Consider the following 18,047-nt stretch of genomic DNA (forward strand, 5'->3'; position numbering starts at 1 on the left):
ACATGGACAATGGCCCTCTGAAGCAGAGGCAGAGGCAGAGCTACAGTCATCGAAGGTTAAACCGCTCCACTGTTTTCAGGCCCCTTTAAATTAATATGCGTAAGTGTTTGCAGTTGTGCATGCAAATTAAAGGGCAAAACACCAATCTGAATTAAATTAATCACATATTCTTGCTGGGGTTGTCCTCTGAAACTCTAAGCATGTGGAACATGTTGTTTTTGTCCAGGTTTGATGACTAGAACAAATTGATTCCTTTTTTCCTTTTTCTTATTGTTGCACATCGACCCCATCATCGCTGCATTGGCTGTTGTCACCTGAGGCTGGTTAGTAGAAATCACTCTGCACAGCGGAGATAGAGAGATAAAGTCTACACCTAAATGCCTTAAGGGCTGAGACTTCTCATCCCATTTTATCAGCTCTGATCACTTATCTTGTCCTATCTCCTCTCTCTCTATCAGACTTACATTAACATCCAAGCAAATCTTGTTTTTCCATCTCTCAGATGTTCTTCTTCTACACTTTGAGACCCCATTTCTGGGAATCATCATTGAATGGATTTCAAATACATTTTCATTGAAAGAGCTCAATTATTTCCACAGAATACAGTAATGGGAGCTGAATGGACAGGCCATCTTCTGCAATTCTGATACACAATGGGATATAATTGGATATAGAATACGTGGAGTATACATATCAAAATAGATTCAAGCCTTTTAGCTATTAAGAACATCCCAGAGAGTAGACCTTTGCATATATTTTACAAGTGCCTGTTACAAGTGTATCTGTTCTGCATTCTATACACATTCATTACACACAACCATTAACCATTCAAGCAAACATTAATTAAAATAAATCTGCTGAGGATTTTATTGGACCCATCACACGTCTTATACAACATACCAACGAATTATGTTATTACAAGAAAAAAATGTTTTTTTAAAACAAGGAGTTATTATTTCTTTGTAATTTCATGTTGCGATATAACAAGAAGAAGTAGGCCTAATATGTTATTTTTACAGGAAAGGTTTTGTGAAATCTACAGTGATGCTAGCGGCTCTTTGAGGCTGTACTTTAGTAAAGCAGTGCTGAGCACTAGATGCTAAAATCAGCATACGAATGTGGTCGGATGATTGTGCTAGCACGATATTTTGCAGGTATAATGTTTTAGCGTGTGAACCTAGTGGAACATTTTGCAGCTAAACAGCCAGATTTTTCCATCAGGAGTTGGTAGAGACCAAAAACAGAGCAACAAGAAAGTGCATACCAGACTTTCATGTCATCATTAATCAGGTGGCCTGGATGTGTAATTAAGCAACTATTTGCTATCAAGTTTGCCATATGAACTTGAAACATGATGATCATGGATGTGATGTTAGAATTGGATATCGAGACACTGCTCAGCTTAATTTCAAATTCTTCACAGTGGTCACTCGCGGTATTGCAATGAACAATCCCCTCCATATCTATCTAACTGATAACTATATATTTTAAATAAATGAAGCAGAGTAAAAAGTACATTTCTCTCTGAAAGGTACTGGAGGAAAGGTATGAAGTAGCATAAAATGGAAATGCCCAAGTAAAGTACAGGTACCCCAAATTGTACTTGAACACAGAAACAGTGACAGACTGACGTCATCTCTGGGCTGCTAGTGTGGCTAAAAATACACCCTAAAAATAAAGCTCCCATTAATCTATAACATGGACTAATAAAAAAAAAATAATAATACCTGTTGTGCAGACTCCAGATAAGTCAGGAACATGCCCCAGGATCTGTACCTGCAGCTGGACTGAAGCAGAGTGACGTAATGGTTGACGGGGTGTTCAGGGTCATGTGCTGCACTGAGAGCTTTGCTTTGCACGACTGCAGCAACTTTGATGTCTGTGAGAGTTGAAAGATGAGTGAAGTTAGAATCAGTGCATGTTTGTGGCTGTTGGAAACTGTCAGCATGATGAAGCAGCAGATGGAACAGTGGAGGATAATGAAAGAACTGACAAACTCTATGAGGCTTCCAAGCTGCCGGAGTCTACCGGCAACAGAGAAGACCTTGGGTTTACACACGACAAAGAGTTTCTGCTGGCAGTATTTATAGTTGGTGTTATCTTTACTGACCATTATGTTTGAAACTTTCCACCATCTCACCTGTCCCACAGATGGTCGTGGAGCTGTGTGGGGGTCTCGGAAGAGCTAAAAAGCTGTAGAACAGCATCCCCCAGCAGAAAAGCATTTCAATGTTACATTTTAGTTATGCACAGTTTACTTATGTTAAGGGCATTGTAGAGGTGTCTGTTCCTCACTTTGACTCTTTTTTCTCCAACATCTTCTTCTGCCACCACAAAAAGTTGGCACAGACACAGTGAGGGTGTCTAAAGTGACCAGTCAGAGGAGCAGAGACGTTAGCCACTGTCTTCTCCATCCCTGCCTCCGAACTCTCAATAGACAGCTACGGAGGGTCGAACTTGTCACAACTCCATGATCGCAAGACCACATTTGTGCACGAAATGTTTCAGAGCCATTTCAGAGTGAGAAGGTTTGGGACATATGGGGCTTATAAAAAAAATGGGTTCAGTATGTACTTTGACTATGAGGTGAAAGAATCGGTCATGTTCTGTGCTCATGTTCATGTCTCCCAGTCTCCTAAATGGCCACAGATACAGAAAGGACTCTTAAGTGGGCTGTCTCTTTTCTAAAAAGTCTCTAAAATTAATTAAATTTTGCCTGTAGCTTAAAGCATCATCATGTTGGCATAGTCCCTCTGGGCATGTTAGCGCACTGGGGTTAGCATTTTGCTCAAAACACCACTGTACAGTCTCACAAAGCCATTAGCATAGCTCTAAACTCAGTCTTGTTATCGCACAAATCTGTGGATATAGGACACATTGTAGCTGTTGTTTTGAATCTGTTTTTCTCTCTATGTTTCTCCCTCTCTATTTTTTCAGGCTTTGTGTTGTCCACATGAACCAGTTTCCATTCCCTTGGGGTGAGCCCAGGAACTGTAATTATTATTTATCAAAATAATCTCAAAGTTCCCTGCACATACCCAATCAGATCTTGTTTTCACAGTGACCACAGAGTCACCAAAGGAACACCAATAGTTTCACTGGCACTCATTAATCAGCCTCAGAGTCTACAAAAGGGGGAATTTTAAGCAGATCCTTTAATGTACACTCAGATCAAGTCATCAATCATAGCCTAATACAAGGTTGTAGGATAGGGGACGTACCTAATGGCGAGATCTGACTGTGGCCATTACCTGAAAAGGTTTTATTATTTTGCTATCTCAGTTTCAAGCATGATGGATGAATGAGGTGGGCAGTCATTTGCCGGACCTGAGTACAGCTGGCATCTCCCTCTTTGATCTGAGCCGGGCCCAGGACATTGTCAAAGATCTTAAGTTCTTTTGATGGATGAGGGAACTTTTCCTGCTTTGTTTCTGGGCCGATTAATGACTTTCTGTGTCTGTCCTCTTGTCTAGAAACAAGGCTGGAGGTCAGAAGAGAAATGCTGCTTGGCAACATAATAAATGGGCGAGAAGATAGACTGTGAAAGTGGAGAGGGTTCTGGCGGCTGCTATGCACCAGAAGGCACTATTAATACATTGCATCATTCTTAATGCTTGCTGTTCTACCTCAAATAAGTCTTGGAAAGCGATTTACCAAAAAGTTTAGAGGATCTAAGGCAGTCGTAGCTCAATCAGTATAGCATATGAAAGTTTTCATTTTTATGCTGGTATATAAAATTGCCTCAGGACAGGGTGCTTTTTGGTCGCTCCCTCCACCAGGTGGTGATGTTGTTCCTAGAACATCATGCAAGTTTACATTACAACACTTACTAAACGATTCAGGACAGACAACAGTTTATGTGTTCCTGTGACCGTTAACTATTAGGAAGTGTCAAAGTAGAGGGATAAAAGCACTGTTTCTGCATGGAAATCTAGTGTGTACATCCTCATGCGTTGTGTCTCTGTTTGCTCTTGAATGAAGTCCAGCACTGAGTCTGTGCACTGCTGATGTCACTGATGCCAAGCGTCTTAAAGGAATGTCACAGAAACAGATGAATCATTGGCCATAGGGCTCATTCGATACAGATAGAAATGGAAAAATCTGAAATACATTCCTGATCTAATTCATTAGAAATTGTTTAAATATAACACTGAGTTCTCACATGTTCTCCAGGTATATGATGGTGATAAAGTGATGATACAGCAACCATGAACATCCTGATCTGCTTTGGTCCATTTCATTTGATGTTTTTAAGGCACACATCAAAGGCTATCCAACCTATGCTGCTTGCCAAAGATTAAAAAAGGAGTGCTTTTTTAATATATTTGCTAGATTTTGGCAATAACCGTAACCTAATTTTATTATAGTAAGCATTACTGTTTCTAATATAACTGATGAATGTGAAATAATTTGGCTTCAGAACAGACATATGACTGAACAGCGGCTTACTACAAAGAGCTTTAATTAGAACATTTTGCATGGACAGCCCTGGACCAGAGAGGTGAAATCTTCATTTTGTATGATTCATTTAGTTGTTATTTTTCAAACAGGTTACATTCAGTGTAATATGCAGGAACTTCAGTACAAATTGTTCCCTATACACGAGGAAAGACAATGTCTCATTTTAATGCAGAAATGTATGTATTTAGCTACATTTAGGTACATTGCCACTAATTACGGGAATGGGAGATCTCTCTTGTGGAAAAAGGCACAGTTTGTTATGTGATTTAGGTGAGACTGAACACAAGGTCGATTTCATATTTTACTGCTCATTATTTGATGGTTTAAGGGAACTTTTTAGTACAATGGCCTTAGTTTCTGATGAGCTCCTCTGGTTGAATATTAGTTCACTGCTGCAACAGTATTTTTGATGTCCTCTGAGTCTGGTATAGACAGAAAACATTATCAGTAACCATTGCATTGTAATCATGGCAATAACCAAATAGACTGTCAGATACCATGCAGTGTTTAGCTCTGAAAACAAAATCCATTATACTGATGGATAAGGAAAATGTGCCAAGATGACCTTGATCTACTATTTCTGATGATGAAAATGTTGTTTGGTAAATAAAAACATTAGATGAGAAGATCAATACCACTACCACACTTAAACTACATGAAGCTCGTCACTGTGAGGTTTCCAGGCAGACTCGTGGACTCCATGATTAATGAACCAACAGAGAAATATCACTCAAATCCACTGCTACCTCTGACTTTACAGAGCTTTTTGGCCAATGGGTTTCCAATCTTTTCTTTCAGACTTGTATATTCATTATTCTTAATATACTTATTATACTATTAAACTTACTCACTACTTTTCATGCACACAGCTGATTCAATATATGGATATAGTTATATTTTCTTATCAAATAATCATTTCAGGGTTTTGAACTGTGGTGAAATACACCACATGGTACACCCTGGTTACTGCAGAAGTACCCCCGAGGGTGGAAGTAACTCTGATTGGGAGTCATTGTTTTAGGCTATAAGAAGTTTCAACTAATTTTTTTTTAACTGTCTGGCCCGCAACTATTTTTTGGCTTTTCGGCTAAAGCAGGCAACTTTTTTAATTGAGAATATCTAAAAACGCTCTGTATACTACCAGCCCAAAGTGGGCCATCTGGCAACTAAAAAGCCAGATATTTTTCTTAGCAGTTGGTGGAGACCAAAAACAGAGCTAACTAACGTTCATCAGGTGGCTACAAACATGACTCAAAATGAATGAGGGGTCCTGTGTGTTTCTCATTGGGATTTGTGAGTTAATGTTCAAAGTTTTGTTCATCAGATAAGTGAAACTGATTACTGGCTGGTATTGTTCAGTTATTTAGTTAATTAGACATTTTAATGAACTACTAACTATTAAGAGAATAAATCCATGAATGAACAACTTCTTAACATTTCAAACGTCTAATTTTAGACTTGATGACTTATCAAAGAATGAATCCCACAAGTATTTTTGGGTGATCACAAGATAAAAAGGACACACAGGAGCCATTTTTTGTTAATCTTGAAATGACCCAAATCATGCATTAACCATCAATAAAGCCATCAGTTACAACTTATAAACCCTTTATAAATGAGGAGGTACACTTAATCTATTAATAGAAATGACCTTATGTCATCTCCCTGATTTTGTAATTGCTACCAATAGATGATGTAACATCTCCAGCAGTGATACCTACATAGAATTTACATTTATGTAATTTGGTGCCCAAATTGTATTATGAAACCGTATCACAAGTTTCTTACATAAGCATGTCATGGATCATTTTTTGCAAATGAGAAATCCATTTGTTCTAATTCAATTTGAGGCAATGGAAACTTGCTTGGTGCCCATTGAAAAACTGCTTCTTTTTTTTTTCGCACTCAGTCACCCGCTGCTGCCTCATGCACCTTGCTGCTGAGCCCTCGGCTTGTTTTGTTTACCTCTCCGCTCCTGACACGTGGGAGAGGGGGGAGGCGGAGGGAGGTGAGGACAGGAGGGGTGGAGGGAGGCGGATTAGCGCAGCGTCGGTGCCCGGAGTCCTTTTTAGACCACAACAAACACAGGAGTGGTTGAGGGGAAACGCGCACCGCACAAGAGCCCTTCTGCACCTGCTTGTCCTCCTCGGTCAGTGTCAGCATCTCTCTCCCTCTCTCCATCCACCGCCCGGCGCTAAGCATGTCTGTGTCCGGCTCGCAGACACCAGAAGACGGACTCTACGGTGAGTGATGCTGGTAGGCTACATGGACCAGGCCGCTGTTTTGGTCTTGTGCGATGACATTTCATTTATCTGCAGCCAGGACGTAGCAGATGCTTTTTTTCTTTGTTTTTTTTTTTGCTCGCATGTAACTATGCAACAGCAAACCGAGATCACGATGATCTGCCTATTTCATTTGCAGTTCACTTTCACAATGCAAATATATAATCAATAACAAAATGAGTAAACAATACTAATACAAACAATGACCCCATCCATCGGGTCACTGTTTCTACAGCTGTGGTGTGCAGATATCCAGCTGCTCACCAGTGCAGGACAGGATACTAACATCATGTCAGACTGAGAGCAAGTGTGTGTGAGGATGCAACACAGAGAAGAAGGCACTGCCAGAGTTAAAGTTGGCATTGTTGTTGCCACTGACACTGTCATTGTGTAAACGGATTCCCTGACTCACCTGTTTGTATCTCTGTAAGCCAATTAAGCTCTGGAGATTTCCTGACGCTTATAGCTCCACTGTGCTGTTGGCACATTGCTTGGCACATAGGATGCTGGGTAAAACATGTGGATCAGTGTTATGGTGGGGAGGACACTGAGGGACTAAAGGGGATGAAAATGGTGGGGGGTTGAAGCTTACGCATGAGTTTTTTTTTTTTTATAGCAAGACGTGTTTTTATAGTCTGACCAGTGCTTTTTGAGGAAAATACTGATATCGATATTTGGGAGTCGACACTTTTAAGGCCTACAAAATGAGTTAATACCACTGGTCAAGTTTTATTTCAAATGTTGTCCAAGGTTTTATAAAATTTCCAGAAAATCAGCAAAAGAAAACACGAATTAATCTGAGAGTCCACCAATCACTGTTATGTGATTATTTGGAGTTGGCCGCATCGGGATAAACAGTTGGTGGCGTTAATTCTCCACTTGGGTGCCATTAGATGGCATCCATTGAAGACTAAGAGATCACAATGTACTTAAGAGTTTAAGATGATGGAGAACAGCGTGGAAAACGTGATGGAAATATAGCGCTGGAGTTTGCTTCATGTATTAATGTGAGAGACACATCCAGACAGAACTGATGTTGTCATGTGTTGCCATGTTTGCTCTCTCCAGCATTTTCACTGAGGCTTTTTTGAACAAATTAAAAAAAAGTGCATAAGAATAGATGGATGGAAACACACCTATAGTTAGACTGCTGTCCCGCACATTTTTTGGATGCAACCATTTTGGTTAAAGTACTTTTCTTCAGTAAATCTTGCAAGAAAAAGGAGAAATAAAGTATAAATCAGAGGCAAGGAGAAAAAAAAGACCCGCCGCCCCTGCTCTTCCAAAACAGTCACTCATTCATAGTCCAGCAAATCAAGAATGAAATGGCATGTTGCAGTTCATTGAGTCTTTTAGCGTCTAGCTCTTGTCCACATTATATAAAGCTGATTTGGCAGTAGCACAGATAAATGTGTATTGGATTGCACCATACAAACCGACAGATAGATAAATCAGGCAACAAGGCAGTTGTTATGTCATAACTCCCCTCTGTAGAAAAATAACTAGGGCAATGGCACAGTTTCCCTGCTCTGCCCTCCCTCACTCCCACCCTCACCCCCTCCAGCTCTGTGCCCTCTCATGTCTCTACCCTCTCTGCTGCAGTTTGTGTGATCACACAGTGTCATAAACCTGGGTAAAGTGAAGATTAGAGAGATCACATGAGAGGGAAGGATACTTTGGTAGGCAGACGAGGTGTTGATATTTTGTAGGTGCTGCCTATGTCACAGAGGGACACAGACAGCATGATGAGGGAGAAACAAGGGGAGGAAGGAGGAGGGCGAATGGCTAATCTCTAACAAAAATAAGATCTTACGTAAGCAAGCATGCTGTCAGTCTGAGTAAACCCTGCCCTACTGTTTGGCAGTGAGTGTGTGCATGGAATACATACCAGTGTGCATGTGTGTGTAAATGTGTGTGCATGCTTAAATCTCTTCCTGCTCCATGTATCCAATGAACCAGTGAGTCCATTCATTCATATTCTGTGTTTTTCTTTTTCAGAATGCGTTGATAGACAGAATGAGACGCTGGCTCTGATTCTTTGCCTGAGTGTGTTATGTGTGTTTTTGTACATGTGTGTAACACGGCAAAGTCCTGCCAGATGTCCGCTCACCGTCTCTCAGCTCATCTAATGTCATGTCATGTCAGGTCGTCCGTGGAGCTGCTTATAAGTCACCATATGTCAACACACACCTGGGCACTCAATGCCCACTCCACATGAAAGCTGGGCCATTTTAGAAGGAAGCAAATCCGGTTAAAACAAGTTGCACGACATTAAGAATTGCTCTGACAAAAAAATTTCAATGTATGAGTGAAATAAGGTAACACAAAAAAAAGCTGTTATCTTTTAGCTGTGGTGGTTTGCAATTTAAGGAAAAGCTAAAAAATTGTTCAAATGAGTTGTGACAAACAAAAGCACCAATAATTTTTACAATGTAAAGTGAAAATAGGGTAAAAGCACAAATAAAGGCTCAAATAATGTGTCGCATATTCTGCAGAAACTGAAGACCAATAAACTCTTTACACACAAAAGCAACACTGTTTCATCTGCACGACACAATTTTGCTGATACTCGACGTTTATTTGATAAATGGCCACCACTATAATCTTGTCACAAATCTACTCTCAGCAGGGTGTGTAATGATAAAAAAAAACAACAATGAAAATGTTGCAAGCTCCATAAAAGCCACTCAATTTAAATGCTCAATTTTAAGGAGATCACCAATATGGATCTGTTTACTTTCCTCATCACGGCTCCTCTCTGGCTCATTACAGTCTAATGTATGTGTATGAAGCCCTGCTGTCGTCTGCCTCCTTCCTGACTACCTGAGCATCATTACAAACTCTGCTGCTCGTGTCGTCTCCTCATCAGGCTCCTGGGTCGAGCTGGAGGAGCTGATTGCAGCCGTGAGCCGCAGGGAGAGTCAGACAGGGCCGCAGGACAGCATCTCCTCCACCCTGCAGGGGGAGCTGGAGAGGATCCTTCTGGAGGCGCAGCTGGAGTGCGAGAGGAGTAGAGACAGGTAATAGTGGAGGGGTTTTTTTTGTGTGGATTGCATAGTTGTTTTTTGTTTAGGGGGTTTAGCTGCACAGCTAGGTGTGAAACATGTCCACAGTAATGAGTTTCATTCTGTGCTCAGTGGAACTTTGCTGGTTTTTCACAGTATGTTTACTTTATCTGTTTGTTTTAGCAGAAATGTAGAATTGTGAAATTGCAGTATGTCCATATATTTATTCTAAACCTGCATTGTAAATCTCTGTTTATCATTCACAGTCCTCCTCAGATAGGGACTCCACAGTCCACTGGTTCCCCAAGACCCGCTAGTGAGCAGGACAGTGACTGTGTCGCCATACAGGTAGTCATTGTCTTATCACTGGCTTATGTTGTTAATATCCATCAGATGACTTCATCCTCCTTTTTGTAAACATGTCTGGAAAATAATCAGACATTTTTCAAGCCTGTTATCTACAAATCGAGCATACTTTCATTGCAATTCATTTTACATCATCGCCAACCATTTAGAGAATGTTTTTATCCTGATTGCCAACTTTCCAGCCACTAATGGCCAGTTATTTCGGTGGAGGTTAAAATCAGTCTGGTGAGACATGAGACTTGTATGAGATTTGTGATCTGTCTCATACAGCATTTGGTGCATTTATGTAGTTAGTTATTTAGCTGTCAACATTTTAAAGACTCATCGGCATATACTGTATGTGTGAATGAGGTAGGTCAGGTGAACGCCACAGCCCCCCCCCCGCATTTTCTCTTCTGTATCTGCTCTTCCTCCTCTGCTTTTTCTACTGTTGCACATCATCTGATCCCTTATGCATGCTGCAGGAGGAAGGTGAGCGGCGAGGAGACACTGACTGGGTGTGGGACTGGTCCAGTAGACCGGAAAACATGCCGCCAAAGTAAGATCAGCCCCTTCAAAGTCATCAGTTGCATTATTTTTCATTTTATATTTATTTTTATTTGTTGTGATATTTTACTACGTCCCTAAGCTCCTATAGAACACTCAAGTACTTGTGAAGATATGTAGGCGCATAACATTTATAAAGGAATAGTTATTACTACTTTGTTGGCTAGCGTTAGACAAGAAGATCGATACAACCCACATTTCTGTGCATTTAGTAAGGAGCTGGCGGAAGGAGGTCTATTCATATTCAAAGAAACATTCAGCATTTTGTTTTGGCACTACTTGATATAAATAAGGCCTGTTTTGCTCACAAAACATTAAACATGAGTTGTTGACTTGTGTTATTCTTTAGTTTGACTTTGACAGCATGTTCCAATGCTGTATTTTAAACAAAGTTTATACCTTTGAGTGTTGAGTGAATCACCCTCGTTTTATTTACACTGCCACACTTGACATTTAATCTTCCGCAATACAATAAGTCTGTTTGACAGGTTGTAGCTCTTAATGGTCTCAGACTCTCTTTGCTACCTTTCCTGCATTCTCATTGTCTTCTCTCTTGTGTTCTCATTATCTCTGTTTATTTTTTCTCTTTCTCTTTACCTGCATCCCTCGGCTCTCGTCCTCCTCCTTGCCTGCAGAGAGTTTGTATTTCAGCACCCGAAGCAGCAGGGCTCCCTCAGCGTTAGGAAGACAGAGGTGATGAAGAGGGGGATCTTCTCCTCCGATGTTCTCCTCATCCTGGGTCCCTCACTGCTGGCTTCACACCTTCTCACACTTGGCGTCGGGTGGGACACACACCTACACACACACACACACACACACACACACACAGACTCACTTTTTTTACATTTTATGTTACGTCTTATGTCTAAAAAAATGCATTACAGCAATTGATATCGATCATGATAATATTAATTATCATAATAAGGAGAATCTAATTTCTAGCCGGCAAATGATGATTTTCCTGTTTGAAATAATGACTTGATGATCCACCTGACTTTTTAATGCTTTCAACTGACCTGTCTAATTAATGCCCCATAAAAGCAGAATACAGGCTAAAGCTGCATGTCCCAGGTATAAAAGTTGGCATCCATATGATTATGGTTTGCTTATTTTTTATTTTCCAAAAGTTATACTTAAAATGCTTAACGTTGTAAGAGAAATTATTCTTAAGAGGAGGACTAACTGATATGTCTGGTGAGCGTAAAGCTAAAATTAATTTAATGGCTGGGTCATTTTTGGACTCTGATGACTCTGTCTGACTCTGACACTCTGATGCCCCATGCACACCGCTTAAAAATGTTGACGAATCCAAAGCTTGACAGGCCTGCTGAAGCTAGTTACCGTTGCTAAGCTATGACTGGACGACCGCTGTTGGGGTGGAGGGTTTAAGCGAATGGCCGATTGTCACTTACTGCTTTCTCTTTTCAGGATCTACATAGGAAAGCGTTTGGCTGCTTCCACAACCAGCACGCTGTGACGTCGGCTGTAGGCCAGTGACCCCGTTCGCTAACAGTCTGGCCAATAAGGTCACAGTCCACCCTCTGTACCGCACTAAATTTGCCTCCTTCCTTCTTCGTCATGGGGCAACCTTAGGACCCTGCCTGTCTGTACCTCTGTCTCTCTGTTCATATGTACATCTGTCTACCCAGCAGCACTCTGCCAGTGTGTCTTTCTGTCAGCCTCTCGGTCAGTCTGTGCATGTCGTAGGGCCCGGGGAGGGGATGGATGCCGACCAATGAGTCAGACTGAGGTCACTTTTACTCTCCTGGAGAGTAACACTGATCTCAAACAGCTAAATCATAATCAGAGAGGAGAGATTGCCCGGATACGAGTGAAAGGAGAGAAAGAGAGTTTTACCCAGCTAGAACAATAAATCCCTTTGATAGGAGGAGATGAAAACGGTTGGTTGGGAACAGTGTGTTCAGACGAAATGGGAAAGGTAATATGTGGTAGCCTTTCACCCAACCTTTGAAAAAGCGGAATGTCTGTCATTTGTCAAAAGTAATGACCCTCTGTAAAACTGAGCTGCCCAGAGTGGTTCTTGAGGTTTTCTGCTCAGATGGTGTATCTAATGTAGAGAGTTTTAGTTGGCTGAGTGAATGTAGGAGTGGCTCTGGTTGTGCTTTTTGTCCCATAAATCAATTAAATATTTGACCTCCAACAAAGATAATCATGATCCCATTAAACTTCACTCCTCGAAACTTTAATGTGCCTCTCGGGTCTTTTATTCTTCATCCTGGCGGTGTTTATTGTGCACGTGTTCATCTCGTTGAAAATGTGAGGTAAGTGGACTGTTTTCAGCCAGCAAAGCACAAAGATTTGCTTAAGTAAGCTTGGACCAGTAACCTCCACTGTGTGTGTACAGCGTATTTTTAGTTTTGGATCATGGTTGTCTGGAGATCATTTGAAGGCAATCATAGGAAACTAAAAGGAAGGGCAACCTACTGTGTTGTTAACAACCTGCAAATGAACCACAGCATCTGTTTGGAATTTATCCCCTCTTCCATATGAGGTAAATCACAGCAAATCACTCTGCTGATCCGTCCTGATAAGCTCTTTGGAGTGTAGTTCACTAGCGTTTTTTTTCTACCCGATGTGCGATGACTCTTCCTCTTGTCTAAACCAGCTTCATGCAGAAATGTTATGACATCACACCAGGCTGCCTCTTTCCATCTGCCTTTGTCATTCCTTACCTCACATAAGTCTCTCTTTTCTCTTTTTTTTAAACAAGCTGCTGCTTTGACCAGTCAAGGATTTGACATTTTATTGCTTTCCCATAAACCAGAAAGCCGTTTCCTCTTAACATCTCATGAAAATAGCTGGCCTGGATTTTGGATGGAGGGCCTGAGAAGCACACTGAGGTTTTGCTGTGCTCTGTTGAACGTAAACGTGCCCATTTGTTGTCCAGCCTGACCAAGCCCAATGAGTTTATCAGCCATTAGCGGAGCGTTTGATGTGAGGGGTCCTGCTGAGCTTGTTAAGCTACTTCTAGACACACCAAGCTGACGATGCAACAACAAGCCTGTCTTGGCAAAGCACAAAAGCACCTGGTTTCCATTCACAGACATCCTCACGTAACACGCCCACGTGCACGCATTGCAAACTATGCCCAGTTACAAGTACATGCTTTGGCATCACTTTTACACTACATGGAAAAAATTGAAGGACTTTGTTGGTTGACTAAATGATTATACATGCTTAGGAATCACACCCATCACACTTAACGGCAATTTCAGTAAAAAAAAAAAAAAAAGTTAAATTCCAGTGTATCACAACTTCTGTCTTTTGTGGTCATTATATCAACAACAAAAAAAAGAAAAAAACAAGGGATAGAAACATGAGCAATCAGATGATTATATAAGCTTAGATATATTGCAAATTATCATACTTTTTTAGAGTTGTTCCAGCCGCCACCTGTAACCATGGGAACCGTATACAAACATGGTGACAGTGTCAAACTTTCGTTTTTGTTGATTAAAACTAGACTAAATCTGGTAATGATGATCAAAAGACTAAAATGTGACTAAATCTAAAAACTTATGTACTTAATACTTAATGTAATAAAGTAAATCAACTTGTTTACAACCTGCTCAGTTGTTTCTTTCCCCATCAGATGAAAGAAGTGACTGCTTTCATGAGTACAGTTTTATCATAACCGAAAAAGAGAAATTATATTAAAAGCTATGAAAACAGAGTAGAATTATCCTTAAAGCTATAAATTTGGCCTGTGGATTGTCCCAGGTTCAACCCCCCCCAAACCATTTATCCTCAGCTTGGGGCAAACAGGCAGTCACAGGTGGGAGAGGCTGTTGTAAATCACCATGTTCTCACACAGTTTTATCCCCTGTTTCTGTGAACCTTAACTTCTTCATAGCAGGAGACTGTGTTAAGATCTGTCCACCCTGTAATATCCTCCCTGAAAAAGGGGACAATTACTACAGCAAACAGTCTTAAATGCCACATGTGATTTTTCCGAGCGTAAAAGTGAAATAACAGACTTTCAGATACATGTGGAATACGGTGATAAGAGGGAGTCTGAACATTTGGTTTTTACGAAAGAAGATCTAAATCCTGACCTTGTGCTTCGTGTTGCGTAGCTCTTGAAGGTAGCTGAGACTGAGGCTGAGACAGAATGTGGAAGAAATCTGTTCATTTCCTTTAGAGACAGGACATCTGCCTCTCTGGGAAATGCATTATCATCCTGCTCCTATAGTGTTTGACAGGAAATCGAGAGTCCAGTTTCAAAGAGTTTGGATATAACAAAGAAATTCAGTTAAACTGGCACGGCGTCCTTGCCTTAACATTCAAACAAGGCCACTAATTTGAGCCTCCATCTCAAGTAACTTCACTTTACCACATGTGGCTCACTTCCTCCTCATGAACCACTTATTATAAGAAATAGTAGGTTATAATTCCACATAACAGGATGACGTACTGCAACTCAAATATCAGACACATACAACTTACCAAACCAGAAAATATTTTGGTTCTTTTTCTGTGGGTTTAAATAGTAAGAACCGTGCACAATAAATACATTGATCTTTAATATTTTGATATGTGGTTCAGTAAATGCAGTTTGCAGTCACATCATTGCGTCTCTTCAGATGCGATCTGACATTAAAATGTGCACAATGAATGCCCTGCCGGAAACATTTCCAGACAGCGATTGCTGCAGTTTTCATTCTCTGTCACTCTTAAGAATACAGCAGCGATTTGACTGTGTCTGAACAAATGACCCAGTGTGCTGTTTTCCCACCGTATGGCGGACCCTCCGAGCCCAGACATGTGCAAGAGGTATGAAGGATTAATGAGAGCACCTGGAATAAGACTCAATGGAGTACAATGCAGCGCTGTTCGTACTGTGTAAACAAGCTGCTCAGTGCAGTGTAGGTGTGTTTTGTCTTCACTTCCTGAAGCAGCTGTTTGGTAAATGCTTTGCTACGAAGAATCTTTTATGAACATTCACACTCTGATAATGGCATGATCGGCCAGCTGTGTGGAGGAGAGAGAGGAGCTAGATTGAACTTGTCTCTCAAGCCCTTTTGTTTCTTTCTTTGCACAATTGTGTGTCTCTTAACATGTAGACAATCACGTCTCTATGGTGACCGGCTTTTCACTCCACCTTCGAGTGGCCATTTGGAGGTATAAACACTTTGGATTTCCAACATGGTCAGAATACTTTTTTCCTAGCATAGCCTGGCTGTAAGACTCTTCAATGATGCATTAAGTTAAATGCTAATGTCAGTATTGCAAGCATGCACACACGAATGCACGCATCTTAGTTTAGCATTTTAGCAAGCTAACAATTGATGGTGCAAGATAAAAACTTATCAGAAATTCATCTTGAGGGGACCATGAATGTTTGTACCAAATCCAGCGGAAATGTATCCAAAACATGCGAAGGCCTTTCACACGATAACTAATTTTCACTAGAGATAAAGCCACTAAAGTGACTGTCTGGGGAACACCAACAAAATTTCATGACAATAGCTGTTGAGATATTTAATCTCTTAACATTCCAGTCAGCCCTAACCCTTGTCCATCTAACATGCATATATGAGGCTTCATTAACCCTAATCCTAACCTTACCAAAGTGGTGATCTGACATTGCCATCCCTTGAGCAAACCAGTGTGACTACAAAAGCAAAAGGAAAGAGAGAAAGGTGAGAAAAATGGGGAAAGGTTGCACTGGGGGCGTTCGTGTGAAAAACAGAGACAGGGGGAGAGTGCTGCAAGGCTGACTTGCTGTCAAGTATCTATGGTGATGATTTACAGCGGCCTCCGTCTACAGTATGAGGTGTGTAGGTGTAGGTGAGGTGAGACATCCATTGAGATGGAGTGAGTGAGTTTGAACGCACCCAGCTGGTGTGAATGACTGAAGGAGCAGCTGGATAGTCTGAGATGGTCTGAGAGTGAACTCACAGTTTACACATGGCAAAACCATCAACCGCAACTTCTACTGGCTTTGTGGGGGCCTTCATTAAGTGCCCTTGCATAATACTGAGAAATTTAGTGCGACACCGAAAACCACATTGTTGTTTTAGAAACGATATGTTCCCCCAATCGCACTGAGGCTATTCTGAGAATACCTTTGTGCACCTATCATCAATCTTCTAGCGTAATAGCCATGTTTTTCCAAGAGAGGCGTTCAGGTTTATGTTACAGTGTCCACAACTGAGACCATTTTGAGTGATTTTACAGAGAGATGTGAGGGCGGGCAGTCCACTCAGGTAAATGGAATTTAAAAAATATGGCAATGGTTTCGTCCGTTTCCTGTATTTCTCTAAAGTTGGTTTCTAAGAATTACAAAAATCTTGTGTTTTTTTTCTTTTACACACAACCCAGACTAACACTCAAGCTCACATTCAGCTCTAACAAATATGCATTTATGCATCAATTTTATATGAATACCTGAAGGCCACAACTCCATTATAATCTACAGTTGTAATGAGCAGTGCCTCATTTCTACAGATCTTCTGTTCCATGTAACTTAGAATACATTTTATGATTAATTTTGTATCTCTAACATTTGATGTATAATTTGTATTCATGCCCTCTACGCCGTGTTAGACGATTCCAGGAAACTCAACAGCTTTATCCACCATGACATACCAATTTGGCTCAAGAGTTTGCAGTCTAAATATGCTGCAGGATGTGGGTCCATTTATTAAGCCTCTGCCTTGAGTTCAGAGTTACAGTCTGTCTAATACCAGAAATTCAGGCAATTTAATGCTGTAATTTTGGGTTTGGAGCGAGCCCCCTCTACCAGACATAGTAGAGGTTTTGATAGATGCTGCAGATTTAATGAGGTGTTGGATCAGACCCCTCTGACTTGCTGACTGGCTGCTGTTACGTAACTTCATCAGGTAAGACAGTGCAGAGCTTGTAAGACGTCGCATCCCACAGTGTAATGAGCACTTAAGCACTCAGCACAGGGGCAAGGAGACTTATGGTCACCACCAGCTGTGGTTTGCTGTGCTGTAAAAGTCTGTGTCCGTTCCTCAAACACAAGGGCACTGATGTAAGATGTTTTATGAAAGAACTTCTTATGAAGAGGAACCTTTATGTGATGAATATAATTATTTTCTTTACTATTTTCTTTTACTTTTTCCCCCGCACAGTCAACATCAGTAAATCTTTTCTTTTAATTATGCCAGAAAATGTCACATTGAAGAGACAAATTATATATTTAAGTGCAACATTTGTTTAGTATATAAAATATTTATGTGCACCAAGAGGATAAGAATAATATAGAATAAGTGTAAGTAATAAAGAATGCAATAAATAGTGGTGACAGTGAGTAATGACACTATAAATGGTGCATAAGTAACACAACAGAAACATTTCTGCACATTACTAGATTAATCCGGAGAGCCTGATGAATAAC

The 18,047-nt window shown here is 40.7% G+C and overlaps 1 protein-coding gene across 1 annotated transcript; it reads left to right on the top strand.

Moving 5' to 3' along the window:
- The first annotated feature begins 6,634 nt into the window (after nt 1-6,634).
- Nucleotides 6,635-12,867, top strand: LOC139219105 (BCL2/adenovirus E1B 19 kDa protein-interacting protein 3). Its single transcript, XM_070850901.1, has 6 exons — nt 6,635-6,704; nt 9,613-9,763; nt 10,015-10,096; nt 10,579-10,652; nt 11,296-11,442; nt 12,089-12,867. Exons 1-6 carry the CDS (start codon nt 6,662-6,664, stop codon nt 12,135-12,137), a joined length of 546 nt encoding a protein of 181 aa, XP_070707002.1. The 5' UTR covers nt 6,635-6,661; the 3' UTR covers nt 12,138-12,867.
- Nucleotides 12,868-18,047: the final 5,180 nt, after the last annotated feature.

The sequence above is a fragment of the Pempheris klunzingeri genome, chromosome 19 (genome assembly GCF_042242105.1).
Source record: "Pempheris klunzingeri isolate RE-2024b chromosome 19, fPemKlu1.hap1, whole genome shotgun sequence".
Lineage (NCBI taxonomy): Eukaryota > Metazoa > Chordata > Actinopteri > Acropomatiformes > Pempheridae > Pempheris > Pempheris klunzingeri.